General features: G+C 38.6%; 1 protein-coding gene across 2 annotated transcripts in view; it reads right to left on the reverse strand.

Annotated features, from left to right (window-relative positions):
- Window positions 1–19,578, reverse strand: part of INTS4 (integrator complex subunit 4) — a 90,506-nt gene that overhangs the window by 42,752 nt on the left and 28,176 nt on the right. For both annotated transcript variants that reach the window (XM_069070931.1, XM_069070932.1), the window contains exons 7-11: window positions 17,378–17,466; window positions 16,856–16,976; window positions 11,255–11,326; window positions 10,528–10,702; window positions 7,922–8,127 (exon numbers count right to left, since the gene is read on the reverse strand). In XM_069070931.1, coding sequence (XP_068927032.1) covers window positions 7,922–8,127; window positions 10,528–10,702; window positions 11,255–11,326; window positions 16,856–16,976; window positions 17,378–17,466 — 663 coding nt within the window. The remainder of the gene's footprint in view (window positions 1–7,921; window positions 8,128–10,527; window positions 10,703–11,254; window positions 11,327–16,855; window positions 16,977–17,377; window positions 17,467–19,578) is intronic.

A 19,578-nucleotide genomic window follows, 5' to 3' on the forward strand; every position in this document is an offset into this window, starting at 1 on the left:
GTGTTAAGTATCTGAGGTCATATTTGAACTCAGGTCCTCCTGACTCCAGGACCAGTGCTCTATTCACTGTGCCACCTAACCTCCCTGATACCTAACTTCTTAATAGGCTAGGCAAAACTGTCTCTCAAGTCCCTTCCAGATCTAAATCTATGATTTATAAATAGTCATCAAGAAGGGATCTCAGAAGTCATCTGGTCCAACTCATACTATAAGTATGAAAGATCCAACGATCACAAAGTTTCAGAGCTGGAAGGGGCTCAAAACCCAGAATACAGAGAAATAGAAGAGATCGCTGAGGATAATTAAACTCTGACGATCTAAATACAAAGAGCTAGTCTTATTTCTATGACATTATAGACTTATAGGATGTCAAGGCTGAAAAGGACCTTAAGACACAGAGTTAGAGATGGAAGGGCCTTTAAATAAATACAACAGACCAGACATGAAAGCTCAGCTTATTAATTCCTACTGCTGAGGGCAGATCCAGTTTGGGAGTTCTCAGCTACTGTGGGCTATGATGAACGGGTATCTGCACTAAGTATGGCATCTGTGTGGTAAAGCCCTGGTAGCAGGGGAGCCAATCAGATTGCCTAAGTAGGGGCAAACTAAGCCAGGTTAAAAATGGAGTAGTTCAAAGCTCCTATGGCAGTCCGTGGTGGAAATGAGCCCATAAGTAGCCCTTGTACTTTCAGATTGGGCAAGATGGAGAGAGCCAGTATTAAAAAAAAGTAGTTAGAACTGGAAGGAATCTTGGAAATTATCAGATAGGCCAATCTAATTTTATGGAAGATAAAACTGGGGTTCAATTGAGGGGAAGTGACTTTCCCAATAATTACATAATAAAAGAGGTGGTAGTTAGCTGGGATTATGATCCAAGTATCCAGATTTTTTTGAGGCTAGGGCTGCTTTTGCCTACCTCTCATTCACAAAAAAATCCTCCAGAAGTATCTGAATAGATACTGTCAATAAAATGGAGCAATTAGGAATGCTCTCCTGGTTCCAAATGTCAAATGTAAATCAATTCAACCCAACAAATATATTGCCTATTACATGCAAAAGTACTGTTAGATATTGAGTCATAAAACAAAAATGAGTAAGACACAAGGAATGACAGTTTAGAGGTAACATGCCCAACAAAGATGTATTTGAGATGCAATCCTATAACTTTTCATCCACAAAACTACTTCTTTCCATTCCATACAAATTTCTTGTTCTATAGCCCATTTTTTCTATTGTGTTTTTTTTCTTCTTTTTGGAGGGTAATTGGGGTTAAGTGACTTGCCCAGAGTCACACGGCTAGTGTGTTAAAGGAATCAGGCTCAGACACTTGAAACTTACTAGCCATGTGACCTTGGGCAAGTCACTTAACTCCAACTGCCTTGCCTCTCCCCCTCCAAAAATAAAAATAAAAAGGAATCAAAATGCTTCACTAAATATAAATGCTACTTCTCTAATTTTTAAAATTATGGACTTATGAATCATTAGCAAACAAAAATTCCAATATACAAAGAACAAATGAGGCTGTATATAAAACTGACCTTTTGTTACATAAATTTTTTTTAAACTGTATATAAATTTAACTAGATGTTAACAAAACTGTTTTGCCTTCTAAACTTTTTTTCTGTGTATTTTTTAATGTTATTAGTGTTCTTTTCTTTTCTTCTTCTGCATGTGACTTTCCACTTTTGTATGCCTTTTGTCCATCAGTTTTCTGCTTAGAGGCTGGGAAGTAGGTTTGATCATCAGTCTTCTGAAATCATGATTATTTATTACACAGATCAGAGGCCAAACTATACTCTTAAAATCATGAAGTCTTTCAAAGTTGTTTTTATTTACACAATTACGAGATGTTTTGCTTATTAGATTCTGTATCAGTTTGCAGGAGTCTGCTCAAGTTTTTTTGAATTCTTCATATTTACCATTTCATTCAGCATAATATTCCATTACATCCACCTATCAATTTTACTGTTATTCTCTAATTGACAGAATGTCCCCTTTATTTCCAGTTCTTTTGAACAACAAAAATGCCCCTATAAATATTTTGTACATATAGACAGATCCTGACACTGGTAGGATATAGCATCTTTGAGAAATATATACTATGCACATATATGTGCATGCACATATATATGTATATATGTATGTGTGTGTGTATATATGTGCACACGGGCACACACACATATATGCCTAGCAAAAACACTGGTAAAACCTTCTTCTATTACTTTAGAAGATAATCTCCAAAGTCTTGACTAACAAATATATATTTTACAAAGGCAGCACTTTTAACCTACCCTCCCACCCCCAGTTAGGATGTATTATTATTAGTATTACTAATACTAATAATGTAGCAATACTTACAATATCTACTTCACATAACTGCCATGAAGAAACTATTTTTTAAAACTCTAAGAGTATTATAAAAATAGGAGCTATTATTCTATAATGACTAAATGAAAACTTAATTAAAAAATAGTAATATTCTCATATGCACAATGCTGGTTAAAACTACCTTTATCAGAAGAACTTGGGGGGGCAGAGTCAAGATGGCAGAGTAGAAGCAGGACCTCCCTGCTGTTGCGGCTTCCATCTTCCCCAAGCCATGTAAAAAGGGGACTCTAAACAAATTTGGGAGCTGCAGAACCCACAAAATGACACAGAGCAGCTAACTTCCCGCTGAGGACAGCCCGGCAGGCTGGCAGGAATCGGCCAGGGCAGCGCTCTGAGAGCCGAGACCAGCCCCACGCTGAGGCTTTAGCCCCAGGGTGGGCCTGACCAGCCACCGGCCAGAAGGACTCCAGATCAGCAGCAGCTGTGAACATTTCCAGATTTATCAACACATAGATGCAAAGGACAAAGTGAGAGGTCAGTGCAGTCTGGACTTTGGGACTCAGTAAGTGTGAGTGCATGGCTTTTGCCCCAGGGTCAAGAAGCTGCTGAGACGCCGCCACACAGCCAGCCAGCACCATGTGGCAGCTTCAGCTCCTGGCCTGCAGAGTGTAGGGGGACCAAGTACCAGTCTGAGGAGTAATCACTCTTGCTTTAACCTGCTTGGATCTGGATTGCAGTCTAGGGTGGAGGTCCTGGGGTGTGTGTCCAGCCTGCCAGAGCGTGTGGAGACCTCAGAGAGGGCACCCAACTAATACCTCCGGCAGCTGAGAAAAGCCCAGCGTTTGGGACAAAAGCTCCCCTGTCTGGTGGTAGAGTCCTACTGTGGCAAAAAGCCCAGGGGTCAAGTGACTGAGGGGCGACATGACCAGGCAAAGGAAACAAAGCAGACAGAAGATTCCAACATTACACTCCTATTTTGGGGACAAAAAGGAGCAAAGCATGGAACAGGAGGAAGACAGTGAAGTCAGAACTCCTGCACCAAAAGCTTCAAAGGAAAATACCAGCTGGTTACAGGCCATAGAGGACCTTAAGAAGCAGATAAGAGAAGTGGAGGAAAAACTGGGAAGAGAAATGAGAACGATGCAAGAAAATTATGAAATGAGAGTCAACAGCCTGACTGAGGAAAATAATACCTTAAAAAACAGACTAACTCAAATGGCAAAAGAGGCTCAAAAAGGCAATGAGGAGAAGAATGCCTTAAAAAGCCAAATTTGCCAGATGGAAAAAGAATCTCAAAAGCTCAATGAGGAGAATCATTGCTTCAGAATTAGACTGGAGCAAATGGAAGCTAATGACTTTATGAGAAATCAAGATGCTGTTAAACAGATTCAAACAAATGAAAGAATAGAAGGCAAAGTGAGATATCTCATGGGAAAAACCACTGACCTGGAAACTAGATCCAGGAGAGGTAATTTAAAAATTACTGGACTACCTGAAAGCCATGATCAAAGTAAGAACCAAGAAATCATCCTCCAGGAAGTTCTCAAAGAAAATTGCCCTGATGTTTTAGAACCAGAGGGCAAAATAGAGGTTGAAAGAATCCACTGATCACCTCCTCAAAAAGATCCCAAAAAGAAAACTCCTAGAAATATTATAGCCAGGTTCCGGAATTCCCAGATTAAGGAGAGAATATTACAAACAGCCAGGAAGAAACAATTTGAATATTATGGAAACACAATCAGGATAACCCAGGATCTGGCAGCTTCTACACTGAGGGATCGAAGGGCTTAGAATATGATATTCCGGAGGTCAAAGGAGCTGGGATTAAAACCAAGAGTCACCTACCCAGAAAAACTGAGTATCATCTTTCAGGGGGAAATACAGTTATTCAGTGGAATAGAGGACTTTCAAGCATTCTTGCTGAAAAAACCAGAGTTGAATAGAAAATTTGACATTCAGATAAAAGAAACAAGAAAAGCATGAGAAGTTAAACAGGGAAAAGAAATAATAAGGAACTTATCAAAGTTGAACTATTAACATTCCTACACGGAAAAACAGTAATTGTAACTGATGAAACTTTTCTCAGTAGTTGAAGGGAATAGAAATATATATATATATATATATATATGAGGGTATATGAGCATATATTACACATATGTAAATGTGTATATATATGTTTACAGGTATACATAGAGAGAGGGCACAGGACCAATTTAACAGGAAGGGATGATACTTAAAAGGTGAAATTAAGAGGTGAGAGAGGAATATAATGAGAGGAGATGGAGAGAGACAGAATGGGGTAAACTATCTCATATAGAAGAAGCAAGGGAAAATGGTTACAACGAAGGGAAGAATAGGAAGGCAAAAGGGAATCAGTCAACCTTATTCCCATTGAATTTGGCTTGAGGAGGGAATGAAATACACACTAAATAGGGTTTCTCACCCTACAGGAGAGTAGGGGGGGAAGGGCATGAGAGAGGGGATGATGGAAGGGAAGGCATGCTAGGGGGAAGGAAGTTGGAAGCACCCACTTTTGAAAAGGATGGGATCAAAGTAGAGAATACAACAAGTGGGAGGTGGGATAGGAAGGAGGGAAATATAGTCAGTCTTTTACAATATATCTACTATGTTATTGTTTTGCATTAGCCACACATGTACAACCTATACTGAACTGCTTATCTTCCCACTCAGGGTGGGTTTGGACAAGTGAGGAAGGGAATGAATCTGGAATTCAAAGTTTTAAAATCAAATACTCAAATATATACACACTATTATTAATACTATTTTACATGTAATTGGGAAATAAGATATACAGGCACTGGGGCACAGAGATCCACTGGAAAAGTCGAAAGGGGTATGGGAGAAAATATGGGAGAGAGCAGATTGGAGGAGGGGATATCCTGTGGGATTGCCATTTTGGGGCAGTGAGTAGGGGAAAAACGGGGAGAAAATCTGTAACTCAAAATCTAGTGGAAATGAATGATGTAAATCAGAAGTTAATAAAGCATTTGAAAAAAAAAAAGAACTTTGAAACACTTAAGAAATCTGATAAATACAATGATTAACCATTATTCCAGTGGGCTAGCGATAAAACCTTCAACCTACCCACCTCCTGAAAGAGAGGTAATGGACTCAGGACACTGAATTAAACATATTTGTCTTCTTAGTCAATGAGGGAATTTGTTTTGCTTGATTATACCTATTTGTTACAAAGCTTTGTTTTTCTTTTCCAGGTAGGGAGGTAGGGAGGAGACGTGGGAGACAAGAGAAGGCAGATTTTGATTAACTGAAAAAAGATTTAATTTGAAATGAAAAAGAAAGAGACAGCAGAACCAAAAAAAAACCCCAAAAAACCAAAACCCACAAGTGATATAAAGCATCTCTGAGTATTTTCCTACCCTCAACTGAAATAAATTTTGTCAAGGAAAAAAATAAGTAAATAAAAGAAGCTAAAACAAACAAACCTCTTCCCAATCTCATCCTGTCCCCTGATATCTCCATTCAGAAACTCCCTGCCCATCTGTGGCTCCTGAAATCTCTTACTTCAAGGACCAGCTGAGATGCCTACCTCTTCCAGAAAGCCTTCTTGAGGTCTAACTCCACTCCCCAAGCAAGAAGTGTAAACCTCTCCCTGATTTTATTTTGTTAGCTGAAACTCTGCTGTGCATTTGTTGGTCATTTTTGTATCCTTACAACTAAGTAGAGTGTCTTACACAAAGCTGATGTTTTAAAAATATTTCTTGAATTTAGCTGAATTGGTGTCATGTACCTTCTAAGTCATTACCCTACCCTATCTAGAAGGAAATGTATTTGGGAGCCAATGCAATGCTGAATTCTCTAAGTGATGTCATGACTAAGATGATATGATTATTATGACTGAGATGTTCTTTTCCCTATTGCTTTTGGATCCACTAGGGTTGCTATTCAAGCTCAAAAACAGTACCAGAGCTATTACTACCCATAATTTCTATCTCTGGGACTTAAGGTACTTCAAAGACTTATAATATCCAAATGGTAGACTGGGGTGAAGCTACTAAGATAAAATTTAATAGGAATCAATGTAAACTGATTTTTTATAGGAATTTAGTTTTATTTAATTAAATCCATTCATTCATTCTTTTTTAAATTTATTAATTTTTATTCATATATTTATATATAAATATATAAAAATAAATATATTTTTTAAAAAATTAAATTAAAAATAAATTTTAATTTATTTAAATAACTAAATTTAATTAAAAGGAATCAATGTAAAGTCTTACAATGAAATTCAAGAAGTCAACTTTATACAAGTTTAGGATAGAAAAGACAGCCAGCAATTGGTCTGAAAAAAGAGGGTCTTATGGACTGCAAGCTAAATGATGCCAGTGTGAAGTGAACTCATGCAGTGGGCAACAAGGGATAGGAAGGGGACAGTTTTGTTCTCCCTGGACCCAAATATAACATGCCTGGAGGACTGTGCTCCCTTAAGATAGTCAAGAAAGAAGGTTCTCAAGCTGAAGGATCCAGGTAAGACAGGCCTAGACAGGTGCAGACTCAGGGGTTGTGAGACTGGTCTTCAAGAATCTGAAGGGGTATCTCACAGAGGAGGGGGTTAGGTTCCCTTTTGGCTCCAAGTGGCAGAGAAACCAATTTAGGCTTTGTATAATGATCAACTCCCAAAGAGCTCCCTCCACAAGGAGTGGGGGTGAGGGGTTCCTCCTCCCTGGACGACATTTTTTAAGTATGTTGTTTCAGTGATTCTTGTCAGGGGAGTGGCTGGATCAGAAGGCCTCTGAGGTCCAATTCTAAGATTCTATATTACCACCAGAGTGTGTATATTCTCCAGAGCTGCAAACCACAGCCTTGCTACACCTCAGGAATCAGTTTCCTGAGTTCTAATGGTCAGAAAATCATTGTGAACTTGTGACCAAATGACAGATGACCACAGATCTGCAACCTCTTCTATACCTATGTTGGAGACCTTTGCAGCTTGGGAAGGATCTTGGTCCAGAGCCATCACTACAGCCATCACTTCACCTCTTCTGGGTATAGGTCCCCTTGGGCAGTCAGTCTGGGGAAGCCTGAAGCTCCTTCCCAGAATCAAGTTTTTAAAAGGATTACAAAGTAAACAAATTATAGTGAAATAAAGATGAGACATTTTTTCTCCCCATCCAAGTTCATAGTCCTCTAGAGAGAATATCTATGGACTTCAGGTCAAGAACCTTGCACTAAAGAAAGATTTTAGTGGAGATAAATGTTTTGTTAAAAAATAAAATAGGAAAAAGGGTTTGTTTATATCTCTTACTGCACTTATATTTGAAATAAAGCTACATGTAAATGTATCTTCTCTCTCCTAATAAACCACATATTATCTGGAGAGCAAGGAAGGTATCTCATTTATCTCTGTCTCTTCTAAGATGACTAGAATGGGACCTTGCACAGCCGCAGGTGCCAAACAATAAAGACTTGTTGGATTAATTAATAAATAGCTGGAAAATCCAAAGCCCCTACTCTGGAAACCCAATGGGACCAATGGAAGCACAGTTACTGCTAGGTGAAGTCAAACCCTGAGGAGATGATATAAGGTATGGAGAGAACATGCCCTACTGACCTCTAAGACAGCCAGCACAGTATCGAGCTGATCCTCCCGGAGGGTAATGTTATTAGAGATCTTTCTCATGGTGTGTATTGACTGAAGGCGCACCTCTTCAATTTCATCATTGAACATATCCACTAAAAAATCAAGGCACTTCTCTGCAAAAGAGGGCGAAGACTGGGCCAGCATGCAGAGAGCCTCTACCGCAGCAATCCGGACCTCTGTGGAGAGAAAAGAAGAACAGCAGCCTGTGTGATTGTCTGTGAGTCTTTCCAGGTTTCACTCACCAGTGCTCTACCAAATAAGCATAGAATATGGCATTATGTGAAGAGCCCAGGATTTGTACAAACACACCTGAGCTTCAGTCCCAGCTTTACCACAAGTTTGAGAGCAGCCATGAGCAAGTCACCTGCCCTCTCTATAAAATGGGAATAAAAACAATCGCACTACTCATCTTACAGACCTGTTATAAGAAAAGTGCTCTGTAAGCAGAGAAAGTCTTTTAAGAAATGTGACACATACATCAATAGTACCTGTCTAATGTGCTGAAGGGGAAGATGATCAAGACTCTTTCCTATATATCTGCAGTTTGGATCTTATAAGCAAAAATCTCAAATAATTAATGTTTAATAATTTTTTAATCTAAATTATGCCAGTCTTGGGGTGTTGGCATGAGAGATTATGGGCTGCTACTTGGCAGAGGGACCAGATTCTCAGAATTAAAATCCCTATCAGGCCAAGTCCTTAAAATACAAGTTCCAAAGTGAGGTCAGTAGAACCAGAACACCATTCAGAATGAATTTAATTAGGAAAAAGAGAAAACAAAGCCAGAGGCAGAAGAACTTTAGATGGACTTGAAAAGGAACATGGAATAAACCTATTTATTGTTTGATAATGTGTTTGATTTTACTTAAAAGTTTTAAGGGTTTTATACAAAATTTTATTCCTCATTTTTATGCTTATAATTATATGTCTGTTGATAGCTATTAATTTTAACAACTTAGTCAAGGGTAAGGTACTTAATAAATGTTGGTGGAATCAAAAAGGTTGACTTGTTACATGGCCTGGGAACATAAAGCAGCAGGCCTGAGCCCAGAGAAAGGGACCTTTTCTGCTTTGTAGATTTAAGAAGGTTGGGCAAAGCAACTTTCAAATTAGAAGTGGCTAGTCCCTAGTGGCTGGGAACAGAATATCTACCCCTCTAACTCCCAGTTATTTCTCTGGTTAAAAGGTGAGTGGGGAGATGCAAACAGGTATGCACCTCTTCCTTATGACAGGGGGAGAAGTTATGGAATTGGGGAGGATCTTTCTTGGCACTTAGCACACATACTATTAGAATGGTTTTTTACATGCATATATCCCATCTCCCATACTAGAACTTAAGACTCAGGGAAAGAAAGGGACTTGCCCTAAGATGCATGGGTAATAGAAAGTAGTAGCAGTAATTTGTTTGATTCTCTTATAAGCAGGGATCTAGAGATATGGTTCACGAATCAACCTTGTCATGAAAGAATTTAGATGACTTAATAATTTTCATTTATATGGCACTTGAAGACTTACAAAATAGCCTCTTCCCAAGTATCATTATCTCCATGTAACAGGTGAAGAGGCTGAGAACTCAGGAAGGTTAAGTGACTCACCAATGGTCACACAGCTGGGAAGTATCAGAGTTGGGATTCTAAGCTAAGTCTGTGGACTCAGAGTCCATTCTTTCTACTACAACACACAATTTTTTTGATAATTCTTTCCACTGTCTAAAAGACAAAGGGTTTTCTTGAATTCTGAGGCAATGAAATCAAATACAATATAATAAACACATTAACAAACTTGCCAAATATTACAGAGAAATTCAGAGTCAGAGTCAGGCCCCAAACATACAAACAGCTGACCCTATTTTAAACCTGCAATGCCTTTCTGAGTTCTGAATACATCATTAATTTGACAAACCCAACACCCCAAAGTCTCAATTGCATAGCAAGAGAAGGAAAAAAACTAGAATATCATATTTTCTACTTACTGCTTAAAATGTATTGGAATAGAATTTTCTGATCTTAGTTCAAATGAACCTTAGCCAGACTGCCCTTATACCTCCTTCCAATGAAAGCATACCCTGAGCCAGTAGGGAAACAGTGCCATCCAGGCTGGTAATAAATGTCACATATTTATATATCAATAATAACTTATATTTAGAAAATGGTTCTCAGGCACCTTGTGTTCATCACCTCAAATGATCATCATCACAACTCTGTGCAGAGACTATACTGTTAGCCAACTTATGTCCTGAATCGACTGGATAGCCATTGAGAACAGGTACAGATCATATTTTTTATTACTCTGTATACTCAGAATGAGGTAGATATGCAAATACTATAATCCCCATTATATAATTATAGAAACTGAGGTTCATAAAGTTAAATAACTGACCCAAGACCTTCCACCTTTCAGTGATGGGGATCCCACCTAACCTGTAGGATTGTTAAAATGATAGCATTTTAGAATCCTTAAAAGCCCTATGTGTGAGTTTTTATCATTATTCTAGCTGAGGCACTGCTATTAAGGCTGTTTTTTAGGAGCAGCTTTCTCCTCTCTCCTGTCCAGGACGACTTTGGGGTAGTACTTACCATACATTTCATCTTCCAAGCCATGGACAAAGGCTCCGCAAGCTCCAGATTCAATCAAGTTCACAGCGCCTGTGTCTATTTCCTCTTTGGGGGCATCATCACCCCATTTCCTGCCGCTAGAAAACTCCCCTGAGCTGTACAATTCTTTGGCACGCTCATGCGCTGTGCGCTTCCTCTGCAAAGACCAACATTAAAATTAACATTCATAGAAAACACTCACTAAAGTCTATTTATATTAGAATTTTAAATGATTTTTTCCCCTAGCTCCCCCCAAAGTAACAGAGATATCAGGAGATTTTTCTAGTTATAGCTTAATCCTACCAAAAAAGAATTTTGAAGAAAGTGGAGCTTCCATTGCTACCAAGTAAGAACTACTGCTGAAAATGGGCTGCAAGGTACTATAAAGAACAGTATGTCAAAATTCAGAACTGAATCATTCTGCCTCAATCAAATGAGATTTAGTAAAGCCAGGAGATTTTCCATGTTAAATTTTCCTCTTTTAAAAGTGAAACTCATTATCCACACCAATTTTTTGATGACTCTTTTTCCTTCTCTTGAACACTAATGAAATAATTTGTTATTTAATTTTTCATTTGCAAATGTTAACCACTCACAAGATGTCTCAAGAGAGGGATAAACCTGAAAAGTGTTAGACTGACTCAGCACATACTCAACCAAGGAACATTAGTTACAAAAATCTAAATTATGTGAAGAAATACCAGTTTACCCTAAGATCCGACATGAGCTTCTTATCAAGAGTCTGCTCCAAAAAATGTGAACTGACTTGCCCCATGGAACCCTGTAAAATGATGAAGCAATTAAACACATAAAATAGCTTGCATGCTTTGAACACTGTCTTACAATTCACATATTGTAGTTTATTGACAAATACTGTAGTAGCTCAAATACCTATGGTTCTTTATAATTTAAAAGCCCCTCCCCTGACAAAAATCATCAAAACAGTCCTATGACAAAAAATGGAAGGTAAATACCGAATCTTACAATTGGACTAACTTCCAATCTTTCATAACCTGTCTAAAACATGATAAACGGTCTCTGAATAGGAATCTTCTCTCCAACATTTCTGACAAGCATCAGGTCATCCAGTCTGTTAGAAAACTCCTACTGATAGGGAATTTGCCCTCTCCTGAGACCATCCTATATTGGAACTGATCTAATTCTTAGTACGTTTTTCCTTAGGTAGAGGCCAAATCTGCTCTTTTGCCATTTTTACTCACTACTAATCATTCTGCTCCCTAGGGCTAAGGAGAAGAAAAGAAGACTGTCCTCCAAATACTGGACCACTATCACGCCCACCTAAATCTTCTTCTCTCCAAATGAAACTTCCCCAGTTCCTTCCACCAACCCTCCTTATTGCAAGGTCTCCCATCTCTTCCCCATCCTGGCTACCCTTCTCTAGACCTGTTCCAGTTTATCAATATCCACTCTAAAATGTGATACCTAGAAATAAACATAATACTCTAAATGTGTTCTCACCAGGGCTGTAAGACTACTATTACTGTAAGACTACTACAGGTGAAGTACTGTCTTTGATGGATCTCTCTATAGCATGGCTTCCAGTCCCCTCACCATCCTTACTGACCATCCAGAGAAAGATGTAGTCCAGATTATCCCTATTTTAACAGATGAAACTGAGATTCAAACAAGGCCATCCAGGTAAGTTCTACATATGCTGATTTTGTGTGCTCTTCCCATTATATCACAAAAAGCAACAACTACTTCATGTAGGTAAAGTCCCTAAAAACAACACACTCAAAGCCTTCATTCACCTACCCACCCCCAGCACCCCCAAAAAACCATACGCAATTCAGTTTTCATTTACTGTAACAGGAGCAAATGCACGCAAATTAGGGTTTCCCTCAAACTGCAGCATCACCATTATTTATCACATTTTAAAATAAGCCCAAATTTACCAGCACTAAAGAAAAGCATTTGGCAATAGAGTTCACACACTGACATACATCTCTGTCATTCTGACAAGTCTTTTACTTGAAAAGTGCTTCTTTCTTGATTGTCAGAATGAAGAATGTGCTTGCTATCCTGCCTGTCTCTGCAGAGGTCTGTTCCTTAATGTCTGAAACATTCTCCCTCTTCACCTGTTCAATTCTTTTCAATCCAGTAAAGCCCAATTCAAATGCAACTACTCCTACAGCAGCCTTCCCTATCCAGTCAGGATGGCGGTTTCCTCCCCTTGGACTTTACATATTCTTTTGTTTTGTAACTGTATAATGGACTAATCATATAGTTGATTAAGTTTAGCAAACATTTATTAGTTTGGGCAAAAATACTGGTACTACTATGTGCAAAAATCTGATTTCTTTCTCAAGGCAACAGTGAATATAACAAAAATAACACCTGTCCTCAAGAAGTTCATAGTCTACTGAGTGGAAGAGTCAACACAATATACACAGATAAGCTTAATACAGGGCAGGGTCTTAAAGACAAGTTATTCCAACTTTATTATCATAAAGTTATTCCAAAGTAACTAGAAATCTCTTAATTACCAAATCTAATGGCCTTTTCTTAGTCCTCACTCTATTTGACTTCTCTGTGTAGTCTCTGACAGTGTCAATCACTGTCTTCTCCTTGATACTCTCTTCTCTAAGTTTTTCTGACAATACTCTCTCTGGGTTCTCTCCTCACCTGCCTGACCTCTCCTGCTTTGTCTCACTAGCTGGATTTTCATCCACATCATACCTGTTAACCGTGGGGATCCTCCTGGACCCTCTTCTCTCTTCTTTCTGTACTGTTTCATTTGGTGAACTCATCAACTCTCAAAGCTTCAATGATCATCTCCATGCAGATAAATCTCAATTCTCCATCTCTAACATCACTTTGAACCTCCAGTCTCACAGCATCAATTGCCTAATGGACCTCTCAGATTGGATGTCCCACTGACATCTTGAACTTGACATGTCCAAAATTGAACTCTTTTTCCCCCACCATTCTCCTACTCACCCACACTCACAATCAAGGTGCCAGAAGACTCTTTTTCACTTCTCATGTCCAACTATCAAGACCTGTTTTTCTACCTTCCTAACATACACGCCTCCTTCTCTCCGAGGACACTGCAATTATTCTCATGCAAGCCTTCACCCTCTCATGCTCAGATTATCATGAGAATCTGCTGGCTCTTCTCCCTGCCTTGTTCTCATCACTCCAATCCATCCTCTACTCAGTTGTCAAATTAATCTTCCTAAAGTACAGGTCTGATCACATCATCTCCTGTTCTATAACCTTCAGTCGTTCCCAGCTACCTCTAGGATCAAACATAAAGTCTTCTCTTTGGTTTTCAAAGTCTGTTCTCATTTGGCCCATTCCTACCTTTCCAGCTGTCTCCCCTCCATGGACTCAGTGATCCAGAGTTCAAACAAGGATCCTCCCCTTCCTGACTCAGTGAATTCTCCCTAGCTGTCTCCTAGCCCAGAACATGATCTCTCTTCATCTCTACCTTCTACTTGTCTTGGCTTCCTTCAAATGCCAGCTAAAGTCCTGTCTTCTTCAAGAAGCATTTCCTAGTCCTCCTTTACCTTATCTTCTTTCTGAGATCACCCCCAACTTATCCTGTATAGATCTTGTGCGTACGTAACTGTTTGCCTGTTATCTCCCCCGCTGGACTGTGAACTTCTTGAAGCAGAGGCTGTTATTTGCCTTTCTTTGTACCTCCAGTGTTAAGCACAGTGCCTGACACATAATAAGTATTTAATAAATGATAGTTGCCTGAATGAGAAAGTGTTCTATGAAAGCAACTAGAAAACCCACACTTCTTCAAGATCATTTCACACTCCAGTCTCATGATGTCATCATACTTCCTACCACCACCAAAACCACTTTCTCCCCTTCTCCATCCCCACCCCACACTTCCCAGCCTCTTTTTATGTGGTCTCCCTCATTAGGCTGTGAGTTCCTTCATGGCAGGGACTGTCTTGTGTCTTTCTTTGTATGCCCAGCACTTAGTAACAGAACTCAAAAAAATTAGTAAAAGTAAAAGGACTTCAAAAGGACCTTAAAATGTTTAAATTAGTAAATCCAACAGTGGTTCTGTTTCAGTTATAGAAAAAGTTGAAGAAAGATCACATTAGATGTCATTGTGCTGACTCGATTCTCTGGAGTGTCCCTGTGACAGTTAAAGAAGATTGACAGTTAAGAGAGGGAAAAAAAGGAGGGGCAAGATCGCTCAATAAACATTCAGTAAATGCCCACCATGTGCCAGGCACTATGTTAAGTACAGGGGATACAGAAAGAGGCAAAAGGCGGTCCTTCCCTTCAAGGAACTTAGAATCTAATGACAGAAAGAGAAGGATAACTGGTTGTTGTTTGACATCACAGGGTGATAATCTTGACTTGTGTGTGAACTGGATTTAAATGAAGCAGAGATGGGGCGGCTTGGTGGCAAAGTGAGTAAAGTGCTGGCCCCGGAGTCAGGAGGACCCAAGTTCAGTTCCAGCCTCAGACACTTAACACCCACACACACAAAAAAAACTAGCCGTGTAACCTTGGGCAAGTTATTTAATCCCAACTGCCCTCCAAATGGCAAAATAAATTAATAAATAAATAAAAACAAGAATATAAATGAATGAATGAATGAATGAAGCAGAGTTGCACAAAGTCATGGCCTCACTTTCTCTTCCAGAGTCATCTAAGTCCAGTGGCAGCACAAAAGTCAGGGCAACTGGAGATGTCGCAGGATACAGTGGATGATCCTGGCGTCTTGGGTTAGGTAATAAGAACAACATGACACGTTCACATCCTTCCATCATGTGAACCTTGTATATTTCCACTGAATTCTGTTTTACTTTTGACATAACCTCCAACACTCTAGGGAGGGCCTATGCCTACCTAATCAGAGTCAAGAGTCTTTGCCCCTACATTTCTGGGCTAGATAGCTTCAAAGGGCACCTCTTTGACATATTCTACCCAAGTGAAGCAACTAACTATACGTGGTGTGTTATTTTCTAGACCAATACACATATTAAACTTTGAAAAGTGATTTGCATTTTATTACAGCCTAGCAAATGAAGTAGAAAAAATATGGGAAGATCTAATCTCATGTCTCAGTTTCATCAGTTTTGTAAAATGGGACTGGCACACTACCTATACAGTGCACAAACTGAAAAGGCCTTTATAAAAGTGTCATCATCCTCGCTACTATATAACAATGATAATGATGCCAAAAGTGTAGGCCTCTACGAGATGCCCCAAAGACACCTGTTCTATAACTAAGACTATTTCTACAATCTTAGAAACAATTGAGGGGCGGCTAGGTGGCGCAGTGAGTAAAGCGCCCACCAGGGGCAGGAGGACCTGGGTTTGGATCTGGCCTCAGACACAATACACACACACACACACACACACACACACAACTAGCAGTGTAACCTTGGGCAAGTTACTTAACCCCAATTGCCCTCCAAAAGGCAAAAAAAATTAAAGTCTTTTACAGTCTCTACAGAGATTGTAAGAAAAGATTTGTCCCATAAAATTTATCCGGGCAACAGTAGGATCAGGGCTGTGGTGTCATCACTAAGGGAGGCTCAAATATGATAACATTTTGAGTTTTCCAATGTAGCTAGGAGACAGTATGGTACCCTGGATAAAGGGCTAACTTCCAAGATGAAATCCTGGATTCAAGTCTTACTTCTGATACATACTGGCTGTGTGACCTTGGGTAAGTCATTTAGTTGTAGACCAGTGGCCAACTTATAGTAGTAAGGAAAGTATAACTTCACTGAGAGCTTGATTCAAAGTTCTATTCACAGGCAAGGAGCCCTAATCAATCACTCATGCAGATATGTACCTCTAAATATAGTTTTATATCATTACATTACTTTACATAAAGTATCACACACAAGAAGAAAGGTTAGGTGGGTTTTTTCAAGGTCACATCACTGGTTATTAAGAAAGCTAGGACTAGAACGATTCATTCAATGCCTTGTTTTATCGAAGGTATGCAAGGTGGAAAAGTTGTATACAAATTCAATGAGGGAAGCTTATTATTTAAAGGGTAAATTCTATCCTTACATTAATTACCTCCTAAATACATGTTCAATGTTTTTGATAAATAAACATTTTTGGGGCGGCTAGGTGGTGCAGCGAATAGAGCACTGGTCCTGAAGTCAGGAGGACCTGAATTCAAATCTGGCCTCAGACACTTAACACTTGCTAGCCATGTGACCTTGGGCAAGTCACTTAACTCCAAAATGCCCAGCCTTCCCCCCTCCAAAAAGCAGAAACAAAACAAAACATCCCCCCCCCCCAACCAAACCCTATATCTAATATTGGCAGGAAGAAAAAAGTAAATATGACTTACCAAAAGCTTTGCTGCTTGGACTCGAACCACCCAAGAACCATCACTGACCATGTGACAAATTTTTCCAAAAGCATCATCAACTAAGCGAATTTCCTCATTAGAAGAAGGAATGGGGACAATGCTAAATAAAAAAAATTTTAAAGCCTGTTTCAAAACATGAGTTCTTAGATTTGGGATTAACATAATAAAAATGACTATAATGTAGATGAGAACATTAAAAATACAGCAATAAACAAGCCTAGTCCTATAGCAAGTTGATCAGAAGAAATAATTTTACATTTTGAATATGAAACAATATAAAATCAACCTAGCTATGGCACTGGGAAACATGATGACTCAGTGTTCTGAAACAGGCAGTCATTTAGAATAATTTGGTTCAGCAATACTAACATAGCACTTTCATATCCTTCTATCATGTGAACCTTGTACATTCCTAGTGAGTTCTGTTGGGGTTTTGTGTGTGGGAAGGGAAAAAAACTGTTTGATGATAAACAGAAGCTCCTTTTCACTCCCATAACGGACCTTTCCGGATAGAGTTGACTGAGGACCCAAATCAGCTGGACAGCAGCGCTTCGTACTTGCTCATAATCATCAGAGAGCAGCTTGCAGGCCTGGAATAAAAGTTTCCAATAATACTTTAATTATGTATTCCTCTTTCATTCCCCAAAGTGATTTTCAAACTATTTTTGAAAGGAAGATAAGACAGCTAGATTAGGGCAATTAAAATAGACCTGGGCCATCAGAATAAATAAATTTATTCTTTATTTACATTGTAATATTGTCATCTTAACCTCTAATAATTTATAAGTTCCATTTCTGATCTAAAACTTATATTTTCCTCACACTGTACATACTGCTCACTTAATAAACGTTGTTGCTATAGATTTTGGGTGTGGAATCTTTGGCCTTTGGTGACCCTTAGGGGCAGCCTTCTTGTTTACTTGTCTGAAAAAACAAAAATGGGGATAAGATTTGTATAAGAGAGTAAATAGAGACTTACAGTTGAGTAAAATAATTCTGATTTTTCTAGTATTTCATCTAACAACTACACCCCTTATCACCAAAGCAACTGTGGTTGTAGTAACAATCACACAAACTTCGGGAATATTGTTCCATTATTTTAAATGGGTGTCATGCCACATAAAAAGCCCTGTGGCAAATAAGTATTTTCACAGGCCTTTGGCCACAAAGTGCCAATAATCTCACATGACTGATGCTCACAAGTGTATCAAAAACAAGCCAAAGAGTATCAATGAAAAAGTGAGTAAAGAAGGAAACAAATATTTATTAATCACCTACTATGTTCCAGGCACTGTGCTGAGTCCTTTACAAATATCTCATTTGAGTCTCCATTTTAAAGATGAAGAAAACAAGGCCAACAAAGGCTAAGTGATTTGCCCAGGGTCACACAACTAGTTAGTATTTAAGGCTAGATTAGAATTCAAGTCTTCTTGACTCCTGGTCCATTCCATTCACTGTACCATATTACTATTTGCAGATGGCAACATACAAATTGTTTTAAAACCTGGAACCCTATAAAAGCTCCTCAGAGAAACCCACAGCAATATGAAAGATTACTATCATCCATACTGGGGATGGTGGTGATGGGGTGGAAGGACTTTGGATGAAAAAACATACTGCCCAGATTACACTATGCAGCCAGACAAGACATCCAGTTGGCCTACTAATAAGCATAACTTCAATAATAGTGTAATAATAATCAAATAATAATACAGCACTTTAAGATTTATAAAGCTCTGCACATGTTATGTCATTTAATACAATAATCACCCTATGAAGTAGGTATTGTTATGATCACCCCCATTTTACAGATGAAGAAACAGAATGAGAGAGTTTAAGTGACCTAGAGGTCACATAGCTAGTAAGGTTCTGAAGCAGGAATCAAACCTAGATCTTTCTGGACTCCCAAGTCCTGTGCCACCTAGCTCTAAATCCTAAAGATGGGTGATGAACTGGGGCCAAAATTGAAGAGGAAATGATTTGACAAAAATGCGTCTGGGAAATTTTGTAATACTTTCGATGATCACAAGTCTATTAAAAACTCAGTCTTTTTAATATCACACATTATGCTAAAGATGTGATATGACTGCAAATCATGGAACATCATAACCACAAGAGTTACTGCATATGCCTCAAAGGACAACTAAACGTAAATGATGGACATAAGTGGTTGCAGAATGCTACCAACGATGAGTCGTGATAGAAGAGCAGCAAAGATGACAAGAGAGTGTGCAATTAAACAGACTGAAAAAACAAACAAGGAACCCCGAAACAAGTATAAAAGGAGAAACCTCAAACTTTAGAAGAGAAACAAATTCAAAAGCAAAAAAATTCCATAGAACAGAAAAACAAAGTTGTTTTTTTTAAAAGACTAACAAAATCAACAAAACACAGCCAACATAATCATGAAAAAGAAAATGAACAGGTTAAATTTATAACAGAGGAAAAAAATGATCAAAAATTACTATACATAATTATATGCCAATACAACCGAGAATTCAAAGTTAATTTATGACTATCTAGAAAAACATAAAATATAAAAAAACATAAAAATATTTAATAAATACTTGTTTCCTTCTTTACTCACTTTTTCACTGATGCTCTTTGACTTGTTTTTGATACACTTGTGAGCATCAGTCATATGAGATTATAGGTACTTTGTGGCCAAAGGCCTTTGAAAATACTTATTTGCCACAGGGCAA

This window comes from Petaurus breviceps, unplaced genomic scaffold, assembly GCF_028583685.1.
Source record: "Petaurus breviceps papuanus isolate PSGF00001 unplaced genomic scaffold, PetGlider_PUasm1.0 90823, whole genome shotgun sequence".
Classification (NCBI taxonomy): Eukaryota; Metazoa; Chordata; class Mammalia; order Diprotodontia; family Petauridae; genus Petaurus; species Petaurus breviceps.